The sequence below is a fragment of the Chiloscyllium punctatum genome, chromosome 3, assembly GCF_047496795.1.
Source record: "Chiloscyllium punctatum isolate Juve2018m chromosome 3, sChiPun1.3, whole genome shotgun sequence".
Taxonomy (NCBI): Eukaryota; Metazoa; Chordata; class Chondrichthyes; order Orectolobiformes; family Hemiscylliidae; genus Chiloscyllium; species Chiloscyllium punctatum.
This window is the reverse complement of record NC_092741.1, coordinates 117,526,239-117,541,605: the sequence shown is the minus strand read 5'-3', so window position 1 is coordinate 117,541,605 and position 15,367 is coordinate 117,526,239. Positions and strand designations below refer to the sequence as shown.

The 15,367-nt window shown below is 42.1% G+C and overlaps 1 protein-coding gene across 1 annotated transcript in view; it reads left to right on the top strand.

Annotated features, from left to right (window-relative positions):
- Positions 1-15,367, top strand: part of heatr5b (HEAT repeat containing 5B) — a 128,376-nt gene that overhangs the window by 112,124 nt on the left and 885 nt on the right. The window contains exons 31-35 of the mRNA XM_072559147.1: positions 2,313-2,460; positions 4,907-5,179; positions 11,767-11,991; positions 12,491-12,642; positions 13,361-13,574. Coding sequence (XP_072415248.1) covers positions 2,313-2,460; positions 4,907-5,179; positions 11,767-11,991; positions 12,491-12,642; positions 13,361-13,574 — 1,012 coding nt within the window. The remainder of the gene's footprint in view (positions 1-2,312; positions 2,461-4,906; positions 5,180-11,766; positions 11,992-12,490; positions 12,643-13,360; positions 13,575-15,367) is intronic.

Here is a 15,367-nt window from a genome sequence, read left to right as displayed (position 1 = left end):
CAGGTGATGGTTCTGAAGGAGTTATGCCCTGATTATGTTGAGCTCAGCCAGTCTGGTAATGCCACGCAGATTGTGGGTGAAGATCATGAGTTCTATATTAGCCTTCATTGGAAGCTGATGTATTCTCTAGAGCTCCAGAGAGTATTGGTAATCATGCCTGACCTGTAACGTAGTTGTACTTATTACTGCAGTGCAATAAACCATCTTGTTAACTAAGAATAGTACCTCTTCTGGAAAGACTGTACAGTAGTGTATCCTCTGCCACTTAGGTAGTGATAGGACCTACACAAAGAATAGACAAAGGATTAGTAGCATTGAAATATCTCAACACCTTTACTTTGAACCACATGCTGGCAGAGGTGCCTGCATTGGTAGTCAGGCTAGTACTACAACAGACTGCATGAATTATGCTACAGTTTGGCGGTGCCAATCAACGTTCCCTCTAAACTGCGTGCACGCTCCAATGTTCCATGCATAACAACTGGCACACTGATGGGGATTGCAGCATCGTTTTTCAGATTCTGGAAGCCACCACCACTCCACCTTTTGTCGGTACACGCAGAAGGCAAAGAAACAGGAAATGCCTGTGCTAACCAATTCTTCCTGGCTCCTGGATTGAGATTAATAAGTCTATTGCATGCACACAGCTCTCACAGCTGGTGGAAAAAGCATTTGGCTGATTTGTTTGACTACATTCCAACACAGGTCCCACAGGTCAAAGAATCAAGTTTCCCCTGGCATAGGAACTGATAATTAATGTGCTTCTGGAGAACATGTGCCTTGACTTTATAAGAATGCATTGTTAATGTTTCGACCCCATTCCAGTTTTGTGTATAACTGAGTCACCTTACAACAACAATGTGTCTTTTTACACCACGTTTATGGAGTGAAGTCTCCCAAAGATACCTCAAAGGAAGATTACCAAATTAAATTTGACGCAAAGCTAAAGGAAGAGACATTATACTAGTGACTTTAACAGTCAATATGATCCTGGAGATTTTAAAGTGGAACCTAAATAAGGAGGAAACAGCATTGGCAAACAGAAGAGGTTTTGGGAGTGGATAACAGCTTAGGGCTTGGCCAGCTGTAGCCACACAGCCATTAGTGGTGTGTTAATCAAAGTGGGAGGTGCACAAGAAGCTTTAGTTGAAGGAATATGAGAGTTCTTGCAGGGCTGTAGATCAGAGGAGGTTCTAGACAAGGACTCCTGACTATTCCAAAACCAGCAGCACATTAATATTAATGAACTCAATTCATGCTACTAATTAACAATTGCTAAGGGACTGAAAACCACAAAATTAAAAATGGGTCAATCAATAGATTAGGTTTCTGGCATTAGAATAAAATTTTATTTTACCTTTGCTTGAGAACAGTTTCAGAGTAAAGAAGATACTTTAGGTGTGGGATGAACTCTGGAACCCCAGAATATCCTGTGTTAGTCTTGCAGCAAAAGGAGAACAAAACCAGCTATCGCTCCAAATTCCAATCATTACTTTTGTATCATTTGTAGGAATTTGCATTTAATCTGTGAAAAACATTTTTGCAGTGAAGAATTTATTAATGATCACAGAAACCTGGGATTGATCCAGAGTGGCAGGATCCAGCTGCATTTTCTTCAATGCTCATTAACTTAGGAATACAACAGAGTTTTTGAAGAGATTACATTTTACTTGTAGAGCACTTTGAAATAAAACTGGCAATGAATACATTATGTGATCATGCAACATGCTTTCAAATGGACTGGAAGATGTCAGGCCATCCCAAAGCACTTCGCAGCCATAAACTACTTTTGAAGTAGTGTGACTGTTGTAATGTAGGAAATGTGACAGTCAATCTTAACATTGCAAACTCATGCAAGCGGCAAGATAATGAACCAGGAAGTGTGTTTTAGTTATTGCTTGAGGAATAATTTATTGCCCAGAATTCTAGGGGGAGCTTCCATGTTCTTCCAAACAGTACCATAGAATCTTTTAAATCCAGCTAAGAGAGAAGGCTAGGCCTCAATTTAATGTCTCATTCTAAAGATGGCCCCTGTGACAGTGGAGCACAATCTCAGTATTGCATTAGGTGTGACAGTGGATTTGGTGTTTAGTCTGACTTGGACAAGAGCAAATTGCTTATTGAGCTGACATCTGAATTATTCAGAAACATGAAGATTTGGTAACTTTTCCAACAGGATATGATCAAACTAAGAGCTAAATTGAAAATTTGTTTCATTCTGCCTTTTAAGTAAAAAGAATATATTTATCGAATCGCGTTCATCAGCCGTTGCTTCTGTTTAAAGCATAGTCTTTCTTTTGATTCTGTTACAGCTGCTCACCGTTGAGCTTTTTAATGTGTTGCATCGTCTGTTACTAACTTGTGGGCCTCCCTCTGTTCAACAACAAGTGACTATGGTTATACAACAGACTATCCGAGCTGCTCAGGATCATCTTCAAGGTCTGTTGAAGCAGAATCATGGTAAGTTGAAGAGGAAGAATGGTTACTTCTGTCATGTATCCAGTGAAAACCTTTGTGTTACAGTCTGCTTTATGGATATTGAAAGGCCAAAGTCTCAAGTGCAGTTCCAGTTGTCACAGGAAGGTGCATCAGGGATTTGTATCCACTTGTACCCACACTTTTATATTTATTTAAAGGCAAGTATAAGGTGCTGTGTTCCAGATGTGATTCAATTGGTCCACCATCACTAGTCTTTAATCAAAACACACATTTAATTCTTATAACTCAGTTAAAATACAAAAAACTGAGTACAGCTTTAACTCTATTGAAATATTTAACAAGACAATATATTATTTACAGGGGAACCTCAATTATCCGAACGAGATGGGCGAGCACTATTTTGTTCGGATAATTGATTATTCCGTTAATCGATTCAATGCCTTCTGTCTGGGGCTTGGAATTTTCTATTAAGTCTGCTCGCTGTTCAGATGAGGCAGTGGCACACAGTGTATGATAACCTCTGCTGCCCCACCCCCATCCCATACAACACTGCTCCCCATCCAACACCACCCTCCCCCAACCCAGTCCAACATCGGGCCCCTGCCCACCCCCAACCCTGTCCAACACCAGCCTCCATCCACCCCCAATCCCATCCAATACATTCCCTGCCCGCCTGCCCCACAACCCTGCCCCCACCCCGCCTCCTCTCCAGAGCAGCTAGACTGGACACCCACAATAAGACTGCTGCTGCCGTCTTTTTGGATGGTGAGCCCACACAGGGGCGTGCATGTGTGTGCGCACGCACGCACACACGCACACACACGCACGCACGCAATCTTTTACTGCAATTTTTTGACAGGTTCCATTTTTGCCCTGTACAGCACAATGTTGGAGAGATTATCAGGGGAAGGGGGTGGGGTTGGGGTACACCCCTGTGTAGAACTCCAGGGAAAGTGTGGGGAGGGAGAGAGAGAAGGGAGGGGGGTGGGTGGGAGGTCAGTCATTTAGAGATGGTGCCTGTGCTCCCATTGGTCCAGGACTGTTCTCGGCAGCGATTTTAATCACTGTAAACAAAAGACGCGATCAGTGTTGGACAAACATCTTTGATGTAACGTTTCTGTTGGGACCTCGAGATCTCCTTCAGATAATCTAATTTTTGGATAATTGGTATTCGGATAATCGAGGTTCCTCTGTAATCATTAATAATCAGTTGTTCCAATACAGGCAGCAACCCACAAACATACCCTTTGACAGAAAAACAATTCAGCAAAACACTTATGGTTCTTATGTGCTATCTTTTTCCAGTTCAGAAGAAAGAAGCAATCAGCCACTTTTAAGTTTTAAGAGAAATCTCACTGTCTAAGACTTATCTGTCACAGCTAGGAACCCAAGTTTTTACCTCCTGCAGCCAGCAGAAAACCCCCTCACTAACTGAAAGCAGAAGCTAGAAACCTTCCTGAGTCTGTGTGAACCCTGACCCCACCCACTTATTTTCAAAAAATAAACCCACCCAGGGAAGACTCAAACTTTTTACCAACTGCCAGCCTGAAGGAGACATTCCAGCATCACTGTGGCAACACTCCTCTGCAAGAGCAATAGCACCGAACACATCTCTTAAAGGGACAGTGCCGTCACAATCCTACCCAGCTTTCTAAAGTGAGGTCTAGGTCAGGAGCTCCACGTTTCATCACGGAATGAAGAAACTCATCCACATCCAGTACCCTTCAATATCTTTCACTTGTGGGCATATACAAGCAGAATCATATTGTTTATTCCTATCTCTTTACAAATAATTTATGGAGTGAAATTTTATTCAACAAGGAAAAGGCCATAGCACCCTCCAGCCTCGTCCACTGCCATTCCACTAAATCAATGGTTTGGGATTGATCAGCTCTACCTTCTTGTCTTTTATTTCCTTTATTCAAGGAATGTACCAGCATTTATAGCTCATCCCTCAAATGTCCAGAGGTCAGTTAACAGCCAGCCATATTACTGTGGGTCTGGAGTCAAACGTAGGCAAGACTTAGGTACAGGGTGGCAGATTTCTATCCATGGACTTTTAGGACAATCAACAATGATTATTGATTGCCATTACACACTCTTTTTCATATTGAATGTATATTTTACTAGGTACAGAACATTAGCTTGGGGTTCTGGATTGCTAGTCTAGTGACATAACCACTATTCCCATCACTTCTTATTCCTCGACACTTCAATTCCCTTAGTCTCTAAAACACTCTCTCAGTCTCTGTCGTGAACGTCACCTGAATATCCAGTCCTGCAGGTAGAGAATTTCAAAAATCCAAAACCCCAAACTTTTCCCCATTTCTGTCCTAAATGGTCCCTTATCCTGAGAATATAAAACATGATTCTAGACCCTTCAGCCAGGGAACACAGCACTTACTCTGTCAAATCTGCAATTTTCTTTGTTGATGCTTTGTTTAAAGTGAACTTCGTTGTCTTCCAGATGACAAATGTGCGTCTGAGGAGGACCCACTAACCACTTTAGGGGAAGGAGGGAAATCTGGTGGCTTGATTCCTGGCAAATCTGTTGTGTTTGCTGCATTGGAGCTGCTTATGTTCATTCTGGTACGACACCTCCCACAGCTGAATCCTAAAGTGACAGACTCTCCTAGTCACGTTGCCAGCAAGACGCAGTCATTAGCGGAGGAGAGTACCCAGCTTGTAGCTGTCAGTGTTTCCATCCTTGCTGATTTACCATCGCTTTGTTCTCCAACAGGTAAAAACAACTTAGAATATAACTTCTAAATGATACTATTTAAGACACAATGATTTGGGCAGTGTTTTCTGGGTGGAGTGAATGAGTTAAATCTACAGATCTTTGTGTTAATGTTTCCCACTAACTTGTTGATAATAGCTGGACTTGGCATCTTTATGTATAAACTTAAAGTTAATTTGGTTAAATTTTACTTAGAATTCATCAGACGATGCGCAGCCCAACTGGTCCATGTCAATGTTTATGCTCATCAGAGATCTCCATCCATCATTCTTCATGTCACTATCCTTCTGTTCCTTTCTCCTACTTGCAGTTATCCAGCTTCCCCTTCAGTGCGTTTATACAATTCACCACAGCTACTCTTTGTGGTAGTGAATTCCAAACTCTCATCTCTCTGGATAAATAGACTTATCCCGAGTTCCTTTTTGGATTGATTAGCAATTGTCATTTTATTGTGGCCCTTAGTTTTGGATTTTGTCACAAGTGTGAATGATTTTCCACATCTACCTTCTTAAGTTCTTTAATCTCAAAGATCTCTGTCAGTTCATTCCTTTTGTCTTCCCTTATTTAGAGGAAGAGTCCCAGCCTATTTTTAAAAATCCTTTAACTGCTAAGTTCTGATATCAGATTTGTGATATTTTTTGTACCACCTCAGAGTCTTTTCTTAAATAAAGACGAGGATGTGCAGTGTAGCACTCTGTATTCTCTGAAGAATGATGTTCTTTATAGGAATCGGCCTTGTTCTACAAAAGACCATGCTGTTTTGTAATGTTTAAATCCATCAGGTTATAATGCAATGGATACTTGTTATGTTTGTGGTTTGTAACACAGTTACAGAGTGAGGATATCTTAAGATCTTGGAATGCAGTATGCTGAGTTGAGTGTTTGATGGGTTAGATTGCTAAAGCACTAAAAAAGTGCTTCAAACAATCATAGAGTCATAGAGATGTACAGTGTGGAAAAGGACCCTTCAGTTCGGATATCCCAACCCAATCTAGTCCCACCTGCCAGCGCCCGGCCCATATCCCTCCAAACCCTTCCTACTCATATACCCATCCAAATGCCTCTTAAATGTTGCAATTGTACCAGCCTCCGCTACTTCCTCTGGCAGCTCATTCCATAAACATACCACCCTCTGCGTGAAAACTTTGCCCCTTAGGTCCTTTTTATATCTTTCCCCTCTCACCCTAAACCTATGCCCTCTAGTTCTGGACTCCCCAACCCCAGGGAAAAGACTTCGCCTATTTATCCTATCCATGCCCCTCATAATTTTGTAAACCTCTATAAGGTCTCCCCTCAGCCTCCGACACTCCAGGGAAAACAGCCCCAGCCTGTTCAGCTTTTCCCCATAGCTCAGATCCTCCAACCCTGGCAACATCCTTGTAGATCTTTTCTGAACCCTTTCAAGTTTCACAACATCTTTCCGATAGGAAGGAGACAGAATTGCATACAATATTCCAACAGTGGCCTAACCAGTGTCCTGTACAGCCTCAACATGACCTCCCAACTCCTGTACTCAATACTCTGACCAATAAAAGAAAGCATACCAAATGCCGCTTTCACTATTCTATCTATCTGCAATTCCACTTTCAAGGAGCTATGAACCTGCATTCCAAGGTCTCTTTGTTCAGCAACACTCTCTAGGACCTTACCATTAAGTGAATACGTTCTGCTAAGATTTGCTTTCCCAAAATGCAGCACCTCGCATTTAACTGAATTAAATTCCATCTGTCACTTCTCACCCCTTTGGCCCATCTGGTCCAGATCCTATTGTAATCTGAGGTAACCTTCTTTGCTGTCCACTACACCTCCAATTTTGGTGTCATCTGCAAACTTACTAACTGTACCTCTTATGCTCGCATCCAAATCATTTATATAAATGACAAAAAGTAGAGGGCCCAGCACCGATCCTTGTGGCACTCTACTGGTCACAGGCCTCCAGTCTGAAAAACAACCCTCCACCACCACCCTCTGTCTTCTACCTTTGAGCCAGTTCTGTATCCAAATGGCTAGTTCTCCCTGTATTCCATGAGATCTAACCTTGCTAATCAGTTTCCCATGGGGAACCTTGTCGAACACCTTACTGAAGTCCATATAGATCATATCTAACGCTCTGCCCTCATCAATCCTTTTGTTACTTCTTCAAAAAACCCAATCAAGTTTGTGAGACATGATTTCCCATGCATAAAGCCATGTTGGCTATCCCTAATCAGTCCTTGCCTTTCCAAATATGTGATCCTCCTGTCCCTCAGGATTCCCTCCACCGAGGTCAGGCTCACTGGTCTATAGTTCCCTGGCTTGTCTTTACCACCCTTCTTAAACAGAGGCACCACATTAGCCAACCTCCAGTCTTCCGGCACCTCACCTGTGACTATCGATGATACAAGTATCTCAGCAAGAGGCCCAGCAATCACTTCTCTAGCTTCCCACAGAGTTGTGGGGTACACCTGATCAGGTCCTGGTGATTTATTCACCTTTTATGCATTTCAAGACATCCAGCACTTCCTCCTCTGTAATCTGGACATTTTGCAATCATCTTGAATGACAAATAATTGGTAGATGAAAGCAAGCATGTAAAGCAAAAGAAAATGCATTTATACAACAGCTTTCATGAATGCAAGAAGTTTGGGTTGTAGTGTAGTAAACGCACAGTCACTTCCCACAAACAGATGCTGACCAGGTAGTGTGTTCTTTACTTCAGTAAAGCTTCAGTAACTTCTCATGGTCAGGAAGGAGAGATCACATCTCCAGAGAGAGAGGCAGCCCAAGTACATAGTTCAGGGGATTTAGAAGCTACTTGGGAATTCAGTGCAGAGGGGAAAAAGTACTTTTTGCTTTATTTTTGAGCCATTGTTTGTAAGGTTTATTAACAGGACAAATTGAAGCCCAACGTCAGGGGTCCACATAAAAAGTGACATGAGCTGCCTGCCTGGTGCCTGGGTTCAGGAAATCTCATCAGGGCTGCAGAGGAAATTGGAGTGGGAGGGGAAAGATCCATTTGTCATGGACCACATAAGTACCAACAATATAGGTAGGGAGAAGGAAGAAATTCTGCTGAGGGAACATGAGCAGCTAAGGACGAAATTGGAAAGCAGAACCAGAATGGTGGTAATCTTTAGATTCCAACCTGACTCAAGCAAATTGGTGCAGAGTCAGCAAGATTAAAGAGGTAAATGTGTGATTCAAAGATTGTTGTGGGAGGAATAGATTTGAATTCATGGGATATTGGCACCAGTATTGGGAAAGGAGGGACCTGATCGATGGGATGGGCTCTACCTGAATCATGCTGGGACCAGAGTTCTTGTGAGTCTCATAACTCGGGATATGGATATTGCTTTAAACCAGATAGTGGGGGTGAGTTCAGTTGCATGGAACTTATGGAAAAAGTTGAAGGGGTAGAGCTCAACAGAACAATTACTAGGACAGGGAACAGTCAATGTAGGACTTGAGGGTGTTGTACTTAAATGCATGCACTATACAAAACAAGGTAAATTAACTTGTAATGCAGATTGAAATTGGTGGTTACAATGTTGTGGGTATCACAGAGACATGGCTGCAAGGAGATCAGCGCTGGGAATTAGATATCCAAGGATTTGCGTCCTGTCGAAAGAACAGGCAGATGGGCAGAGGGGGTGGGTTGTCTTGTTAGTACAAAATGAAATTAAATCAATAGCAAGAAGTGTTATAGAGCCTGAAGACCTAGAAAGAATTTGTGTGGGCAGAGTTGAGGATCCGCAGAGGGGAAAACAAAATCTGATGGGAGTTGTGTACAGGCCTCCCAGCAGTAGTCAGGATATGGGGAAGAAAAAATATCATGAAATAGAAAGGGCATGTAAGAAAGACACTATTAAAGTAATCATGGGGAGGGTCTTCAATATGCAGGTGGAGTGAATCTCAGGAAGAGGAATTCATGGAATGTCTTCAAGATTTCCTTTTTGGAGCAGCTAGTGGTAGGGCCCACTATGGACCAGGTAATTCAAAGTTTAGTGATGTATAATAATGACTTGATTAGGGAGCTTGCGATGAGGGAATGCCTGGGGGACAGTGACCAGAATATGATAGAATTCACCCTGCAGTTTGAAAGAAAGAAGATTTGAATCGGATGTAAAGGTATTACAATTGAGTAAAGGTAACTACAAAGATGTGAGGAAGGAACTGACCAGATTGGATTGGAAGGGCAGCTGAGCAAGTGTTTCTGGGGATAATTCCGGAGAGACAGCAGAAATCCTTCCTTGGAGAAACATGCTAATAGGAGGATGAGGCAACCGTGGTTGATAAGGAAAGTCAGGGTGGTGATCTTTCTGGAATCACTGGAGTCAGTGAGGATCCAAGAATACTGAAAAATGGCTCATGGAATACCCCTGTTCAAGAAGGGTAGCAGGCAGAAGACAGGAAACTATAGACCGGTTAGCCTGACCTCAATAGTAAGATTTTAGAGCCCATTATTACGGATGTGTTGCGGAGTACTTAGTAGAACATGATAAAATAGGGCTGAGTCAGCACAGCTTCATCAAAAGGAGGACATGCCTGACGAATCTGTTAGAAGTTTTTGAGGAGGTTATGTGCAAGTTAGACATGATCTATTTGGATTTCCAGAAGGCCTTTGACAAGGCGCAACCCAGGAGGCTGTTAAATAAAATAAGAGCCCATGGTATTAGGGACAGGGTACTGGCATGGATAGAGGATTAGCTGACTGGCAGAAGGCAGAGGCTTGGGATAAAGGGCTCTTTTACAGGAGGACAGCCAGTGACTAGTAGAGATCCACAGGGGTCAGTGTTGGTACTTCAACTATTTGCGCTATGCACTAATGATCCATACAAAAGAACTGAGGGCATTGTTGCTAAATTGCAGATGGCACAAAGATAGGTTGAGGGACAGGTAGTGTTGAGGAAGAGGGGAACTGCACATGGATTTGGACATGCTAGGTGAGTGGGCAAAGAAGTGGCAGATTGAACACACTATGGGAAACTGTGAGGTTATGCATGTTGGTAGGAAGATTAGAGGTGTAGACCCTTTTCTAAATGAGAAAAGGCTTCAGAAATCTGAAACATACAGGGACTTGGGAGACTTGGTCCAGGATTCTCTTAAGGTTAACATGCAGGTTCAGTTTGTGACATTAATTTCAAAAATGCTAGAATAGAGGACCAGAGATGTACTGCTAAGGCTTGTTCAGACTGCATTTGAAATATTGTGAGCAGTTTTGGACCCCATATCTAATGAAAGATGTTCCGGTTTTGGCGGGAGTCAGGAGGAAATTTATGAGAATTATGCCAAGGTCAAAGGGCTTGTCATATGAGGAGTGGTTGGGTCTCTGGGTTTGTACAAAGTAGGAGTTTAGAAGGGTGAGGTGTGATCTGATTGAAAGTTCCAGAATACTGAGAGGTCTGGATAGAATGAACATGGAGAAGGTGTTTGTTTCACTCACAGAAGAGACTGGGGCCTAACAGCACAGCCTCAGAGTGAAGGGATGACCCTTTAGAACAGAGATTAGGAGGAATTTCTTCGGCCAGAGGGTGGTGAATCTGCGGAATGCTATGGGAACGAAACATGCCATGGGAACCTCTGAATTCACCCATCAGACCAAATGGGGCCTTGGTTTTTAGATGACAGTACAGCCTCAGTACTGCACTGCAATATCCACCTTAGGTTTTAGACTTGAGCCTCTGAGTGGAATGTGATAAACCACAACCTTTTGATTCCCAGGTGGGATTACTACCTGATGAATCATCATCGACACTCATACGGGGAGCACGTGAACAAAATCCTTATTAAGTTGCTACTGTTGTGTCAATACCTTTTATTTTGTCTATGATATGAAATTCTACCAGATGTTTTGTTTTGAGAAAGAATAAGTATGAGACAGTGTTATCCTTTAAAAGTTGCTTCAGTTGCATTAACATTTGGAAAACATATTCTCCTATTAGTTGTTTAAGCTTCTGAACAATTTGCCCTCCTTATTTATATAATTTCATCCAATAGTCTATGACATTTAACATTGTTCAGAACCTGCAAATGTTTACAACAGCAGTGGGCGACACAATGGCACAGTGGTTAGCACTGCTGTCTCACAGCGGCAGAGACCCGGGTTCAATTCCCACCTCAGGCGACTGACTGTGTGGAGTTTGCACATTCTCCCCGTGTCTGCGTGGGTTTCCTCCAGGTGCTCCGGTTTCCTCCCACAGTCCAAAAACGTGCAGGTTAGGTGAATTGGCCATGCTAAATTGTCCATAGTGTTAGTAGAAGGGGTAAATGTAGGGGAATGGATCTTGGTGGGTTGCGCTTTGGCGGGTCGGTGTGGACTTGTTGGGCCAAAGGGCCTGTTTCCACAATGTAAGTAATCTAATACAGAAGGCTGTATTACAGAATACAGAACAGCCCATCATGCCTGTTCTGATGCAATCTTTCCAATTGGATCCAATTACCTGTTTCCTGTTTCCCTGCCATTTCCTGTTGCCTGTTTATATTTTTATTTTCAAATCCAAGTCTCTTTAGAAGATGTAACAGTGCTTGCTCAGCCACTTGTAGTAAAACATACAATATCTTTGTAATGCATATATAACAATGGCTTGTATTTGGTTCAATTTTAACAGGCAGTATGACTGTACTACCCACAATCCTTTACCTAATCACTGGAGTGCTGAGAGAATCAGCAGTGAAGTCAGCTGATAACCACGTGTCACTCCCAGTCAGTGCAGCATTGCAGGGGATCAAAACTATCATTACTTCTCCATTGGCCAAATCGGATGAGATTCACAAGCAGTGGAAAGATCTGATCTGCAGCACTCTGGCTTCCATCTTGGAATATTCCAAACCAGGTAGGGCACATAAAGCACAGTTAATATTTAGTAGTTGGCATTTTAAAAATAAATATTATCTTAGTTCTTCCTGGCTGGATTTCTGTAATTTTTTGAGAGCCTTAACTCCCTTTTGTCTCACAATGGCCAACTAAGGATAGAATTGCTTTTAGTGATGGAGAATCCAACATTCAAAGTCGCTTGCTTGTTTCAGAAGCCAGTAGCCAGGAACAGGATTAAAGTGGTTTGCAATTTCAGGCACAGGAATAACTGTTTGTCAGAGCTCAAGGCCTTGTACACTTAATTCAGGTGATCTGAAGAGATCGGTATTGATGGTGTGAGGACACAGTGGGTTCAGGATTGATCAAGAAAGGATGATCTGTATATCAAGCTTCTAAGGTTTCATGTAAATGTGCTTTGCAGTAAACCTTCGGAGCTTGATACCTAGATCATCGAGGTATCAACTACTCCTGTGCTAATTCAGTAATTACTGTCACTTGGTTCCCGTCTTTCCTTTTAGATGAATCAAAGCCGAATGTGGATGAAGTGAGCATGCTCACAGCAATCACTCTTTTCCTGCTATCTGCCAGTAATGAGGTGGTTGGGATTTCTTCTCTCCAGAATTGTTGCATTGAGAGATTTGCAAGTGCTTTAAATTCAAGAGACCCCTGGGTAAGACTTACTATATGTGTCCCTTTCTCTCCGAGCCAAAGGCAAGAAATAATAGATGAAGATTAATTTTCCCAGGCATTTATTAATCATTGAACTTGGAGTGTTGTGAGCAGAATGGATTCTCTTTCTTTTAATTCATGCTTTCCCCCCCCCCCCCCATCCCATCTCCAGTCTGTGCCATACTCACTTCTTTGTTCTCAAGTGTTTGTACTGGAGTTCAGTGAAATCATGAAGCAGATCAGTACATATGCTGATAATGCCAAGCTTCAATTGTCCACCATCATGCTCTGATCTGACATTGCTGTACTTTCCCAATATGTTCTTATTTAAACCAGTTGTTCCTGCACTTCAGTGAAACCTGATCTGTGCTAGACAGATCCAACTTGTTCTGAACTCCACGGATCTAGATCCATGGTGCCTACCTGGAAGCTTTGTTCTCTCCCCATCCTCACTGCAATCCTCTCTCCCTGCTGCTCTGCTTGAGCTGAAGGGTATCAGTCTTGGTCTCTCTGCTCAGAAAGCCAACCTCACCTCTCTGGCCCTGAAACAAATAATTACATTTATAGCCAATATGTTATAAGCATGTTGATTTGTTTGTTGTGGAACCTCTAGGAAGTTTTTTTTTGTGACTATGTTTTCCAGGAAATGTGAATATTTGTACGTTTTTTAGCATTGGCATAACGTGAAACTGAGACATTGGCTCCTCTGTCTTTTTTAGGTTCAAGCAAAATGTTACCAATTGCTGCTCTCGGTTTTCCAGCAGTCAAACCGAGCCCTTTCCTACCCATACATTCATGCCTTGGCTCCACTGGTCGTTGAGAAACTTAAAATGGTGGGGAATCAGAAACTGGCCAATAGTGCTGAGCTTCAAGCAGCACAAGAAGGAATCAAAGTTCTCGAGACCCTGGTAAACCTCGCAGGAGTACAAAACAGTAAGTAGATCCCTGTACTATGGTAGCTCCTGTTGTATCAGTCCATCAGACAATGAATTGAAGAGAGGCACAGCCCCTGTGTGATAGTCCATCTGACCATAAGCTGAAGACCAGAACAGCACCTGCAATGTAGTACTTTCTCATTGCTGGACCCAAAGATGCAAGCCTGCATATTGTACTTCAGTCTCTGGAATGGGAGTTAAAACTTTAACCTTCTGAATAAGCTAAGAGGATTATCCACTAGCAATGGCAATAATCTAGCGTGCTGGAGTCCCACCATTGAGTACGGAGTTATTTGTGCAACCTTGACCTTCTGTTACTCAATGCATACTGTGTCAAGACTGACACTGTGTTGACTGAATGTTCACCCAAATTCTGATGCTACTTCCCATTAATGCTGCAGCTGGTGCTGGCATATTTGCAAATGACTGTCTTCAATAAATTTAGCTTTATGAACCAGAATTAATATTCTTTCAGGCTTTGATATCACTTTAAGAATAACAAAGCTTACCGCTTTAGCCTCTCAACATTAGCGTAAATTTGGACTGAACCCTAATGCTTAGTTCTGGTCCATTATTCTAATCACACACACATAAATATCTGTATTTCCTTACAAAATTTGAACTGCCCTCAGTCAGCAGCCCATACAAAGTGATAGAACAAGAGATTTTATATTGCTGGGTTACAGCCATTCTGGTAAGTGAAAGTCAATGGTTCAATTCAGTTACCTCAATAGGAAAGTTAAAGGACCTTTACCCAAGAATGATTTGTGCTATAGCCTGTTTTCTTTCCCTTTCCTTTACCCCAGATTGAAAAACATTCCAGAAATGTGCGGGTGTTCTGGGATACAAATAATATTCAGTATAAGTTTGTGTAGGGGAATTGTTGACTTATGCAGTGATGGTTTAGGGTAACTATGATATATGATGTGCTCAGACCATCTGTGTCACTGCTACACCAGTCTGTGGAATCAGCTGTTGCATTGGCCAGTACACCAAAATTTATTCCATTTCACTAACGCCATTCTCAGAATCACTTTGATTTAAACAGAGCTGACATTTATACCATGGCTCATCACCAGACAAATTACTTAAGAAGTAGTTGCTATGCAGACAGCCAAAATAAGGATAGAAATCATCGAATGATACTGCACAAAATTAGACTATTCAAAATTTGCCTGTGTCAAACATGGAGAAACTAATCAGCCCAATGGCCCAGCAGTTTTTCTTTTTCTAAAATATCTATCCAATTCCCTTTTTTGACAGTTGTTATTGAATTTGCTTCTACCATCCTTTTAGATAATACATTCCAGATTGCTATCAATTGCATTCTCCTCAAAATTCTCCTCAACTCCCTTCTGACTCTTTGGTCTGCCTAAAATCTGAGTCTTCTACTTACCCATCTGGAAACCACATGCCTCATTCATAACTTCCTACAAGATTCCAGATTTAATGTTGAGGATTCCTACACCTACTTCCTCCTGACGGTTCACTACTGTGGTACCACCTCCTCTAGTGAGTCTGTTCTACTGATTGGTACAGAACGCCCACAGAATGATGATGGAACTGTCTGAGACATTGGACCCAAGGCAAAGAGAATATGGCTGTCGCACTTAATACCAGATGTAGGTGAGAACGACTTTGCAGGTTTGACTAAGAATGCTGTGGCTGTGTACTTCCCAGTGTTGAGGTCAATGCTGAGTGATCAATCAAGCATTTTTACTCTTATTCATCTTTTTAATAATTTGATTTTGATGTTTGAGTGACTTGCAGGTCATTTCAAAGCACAACTAA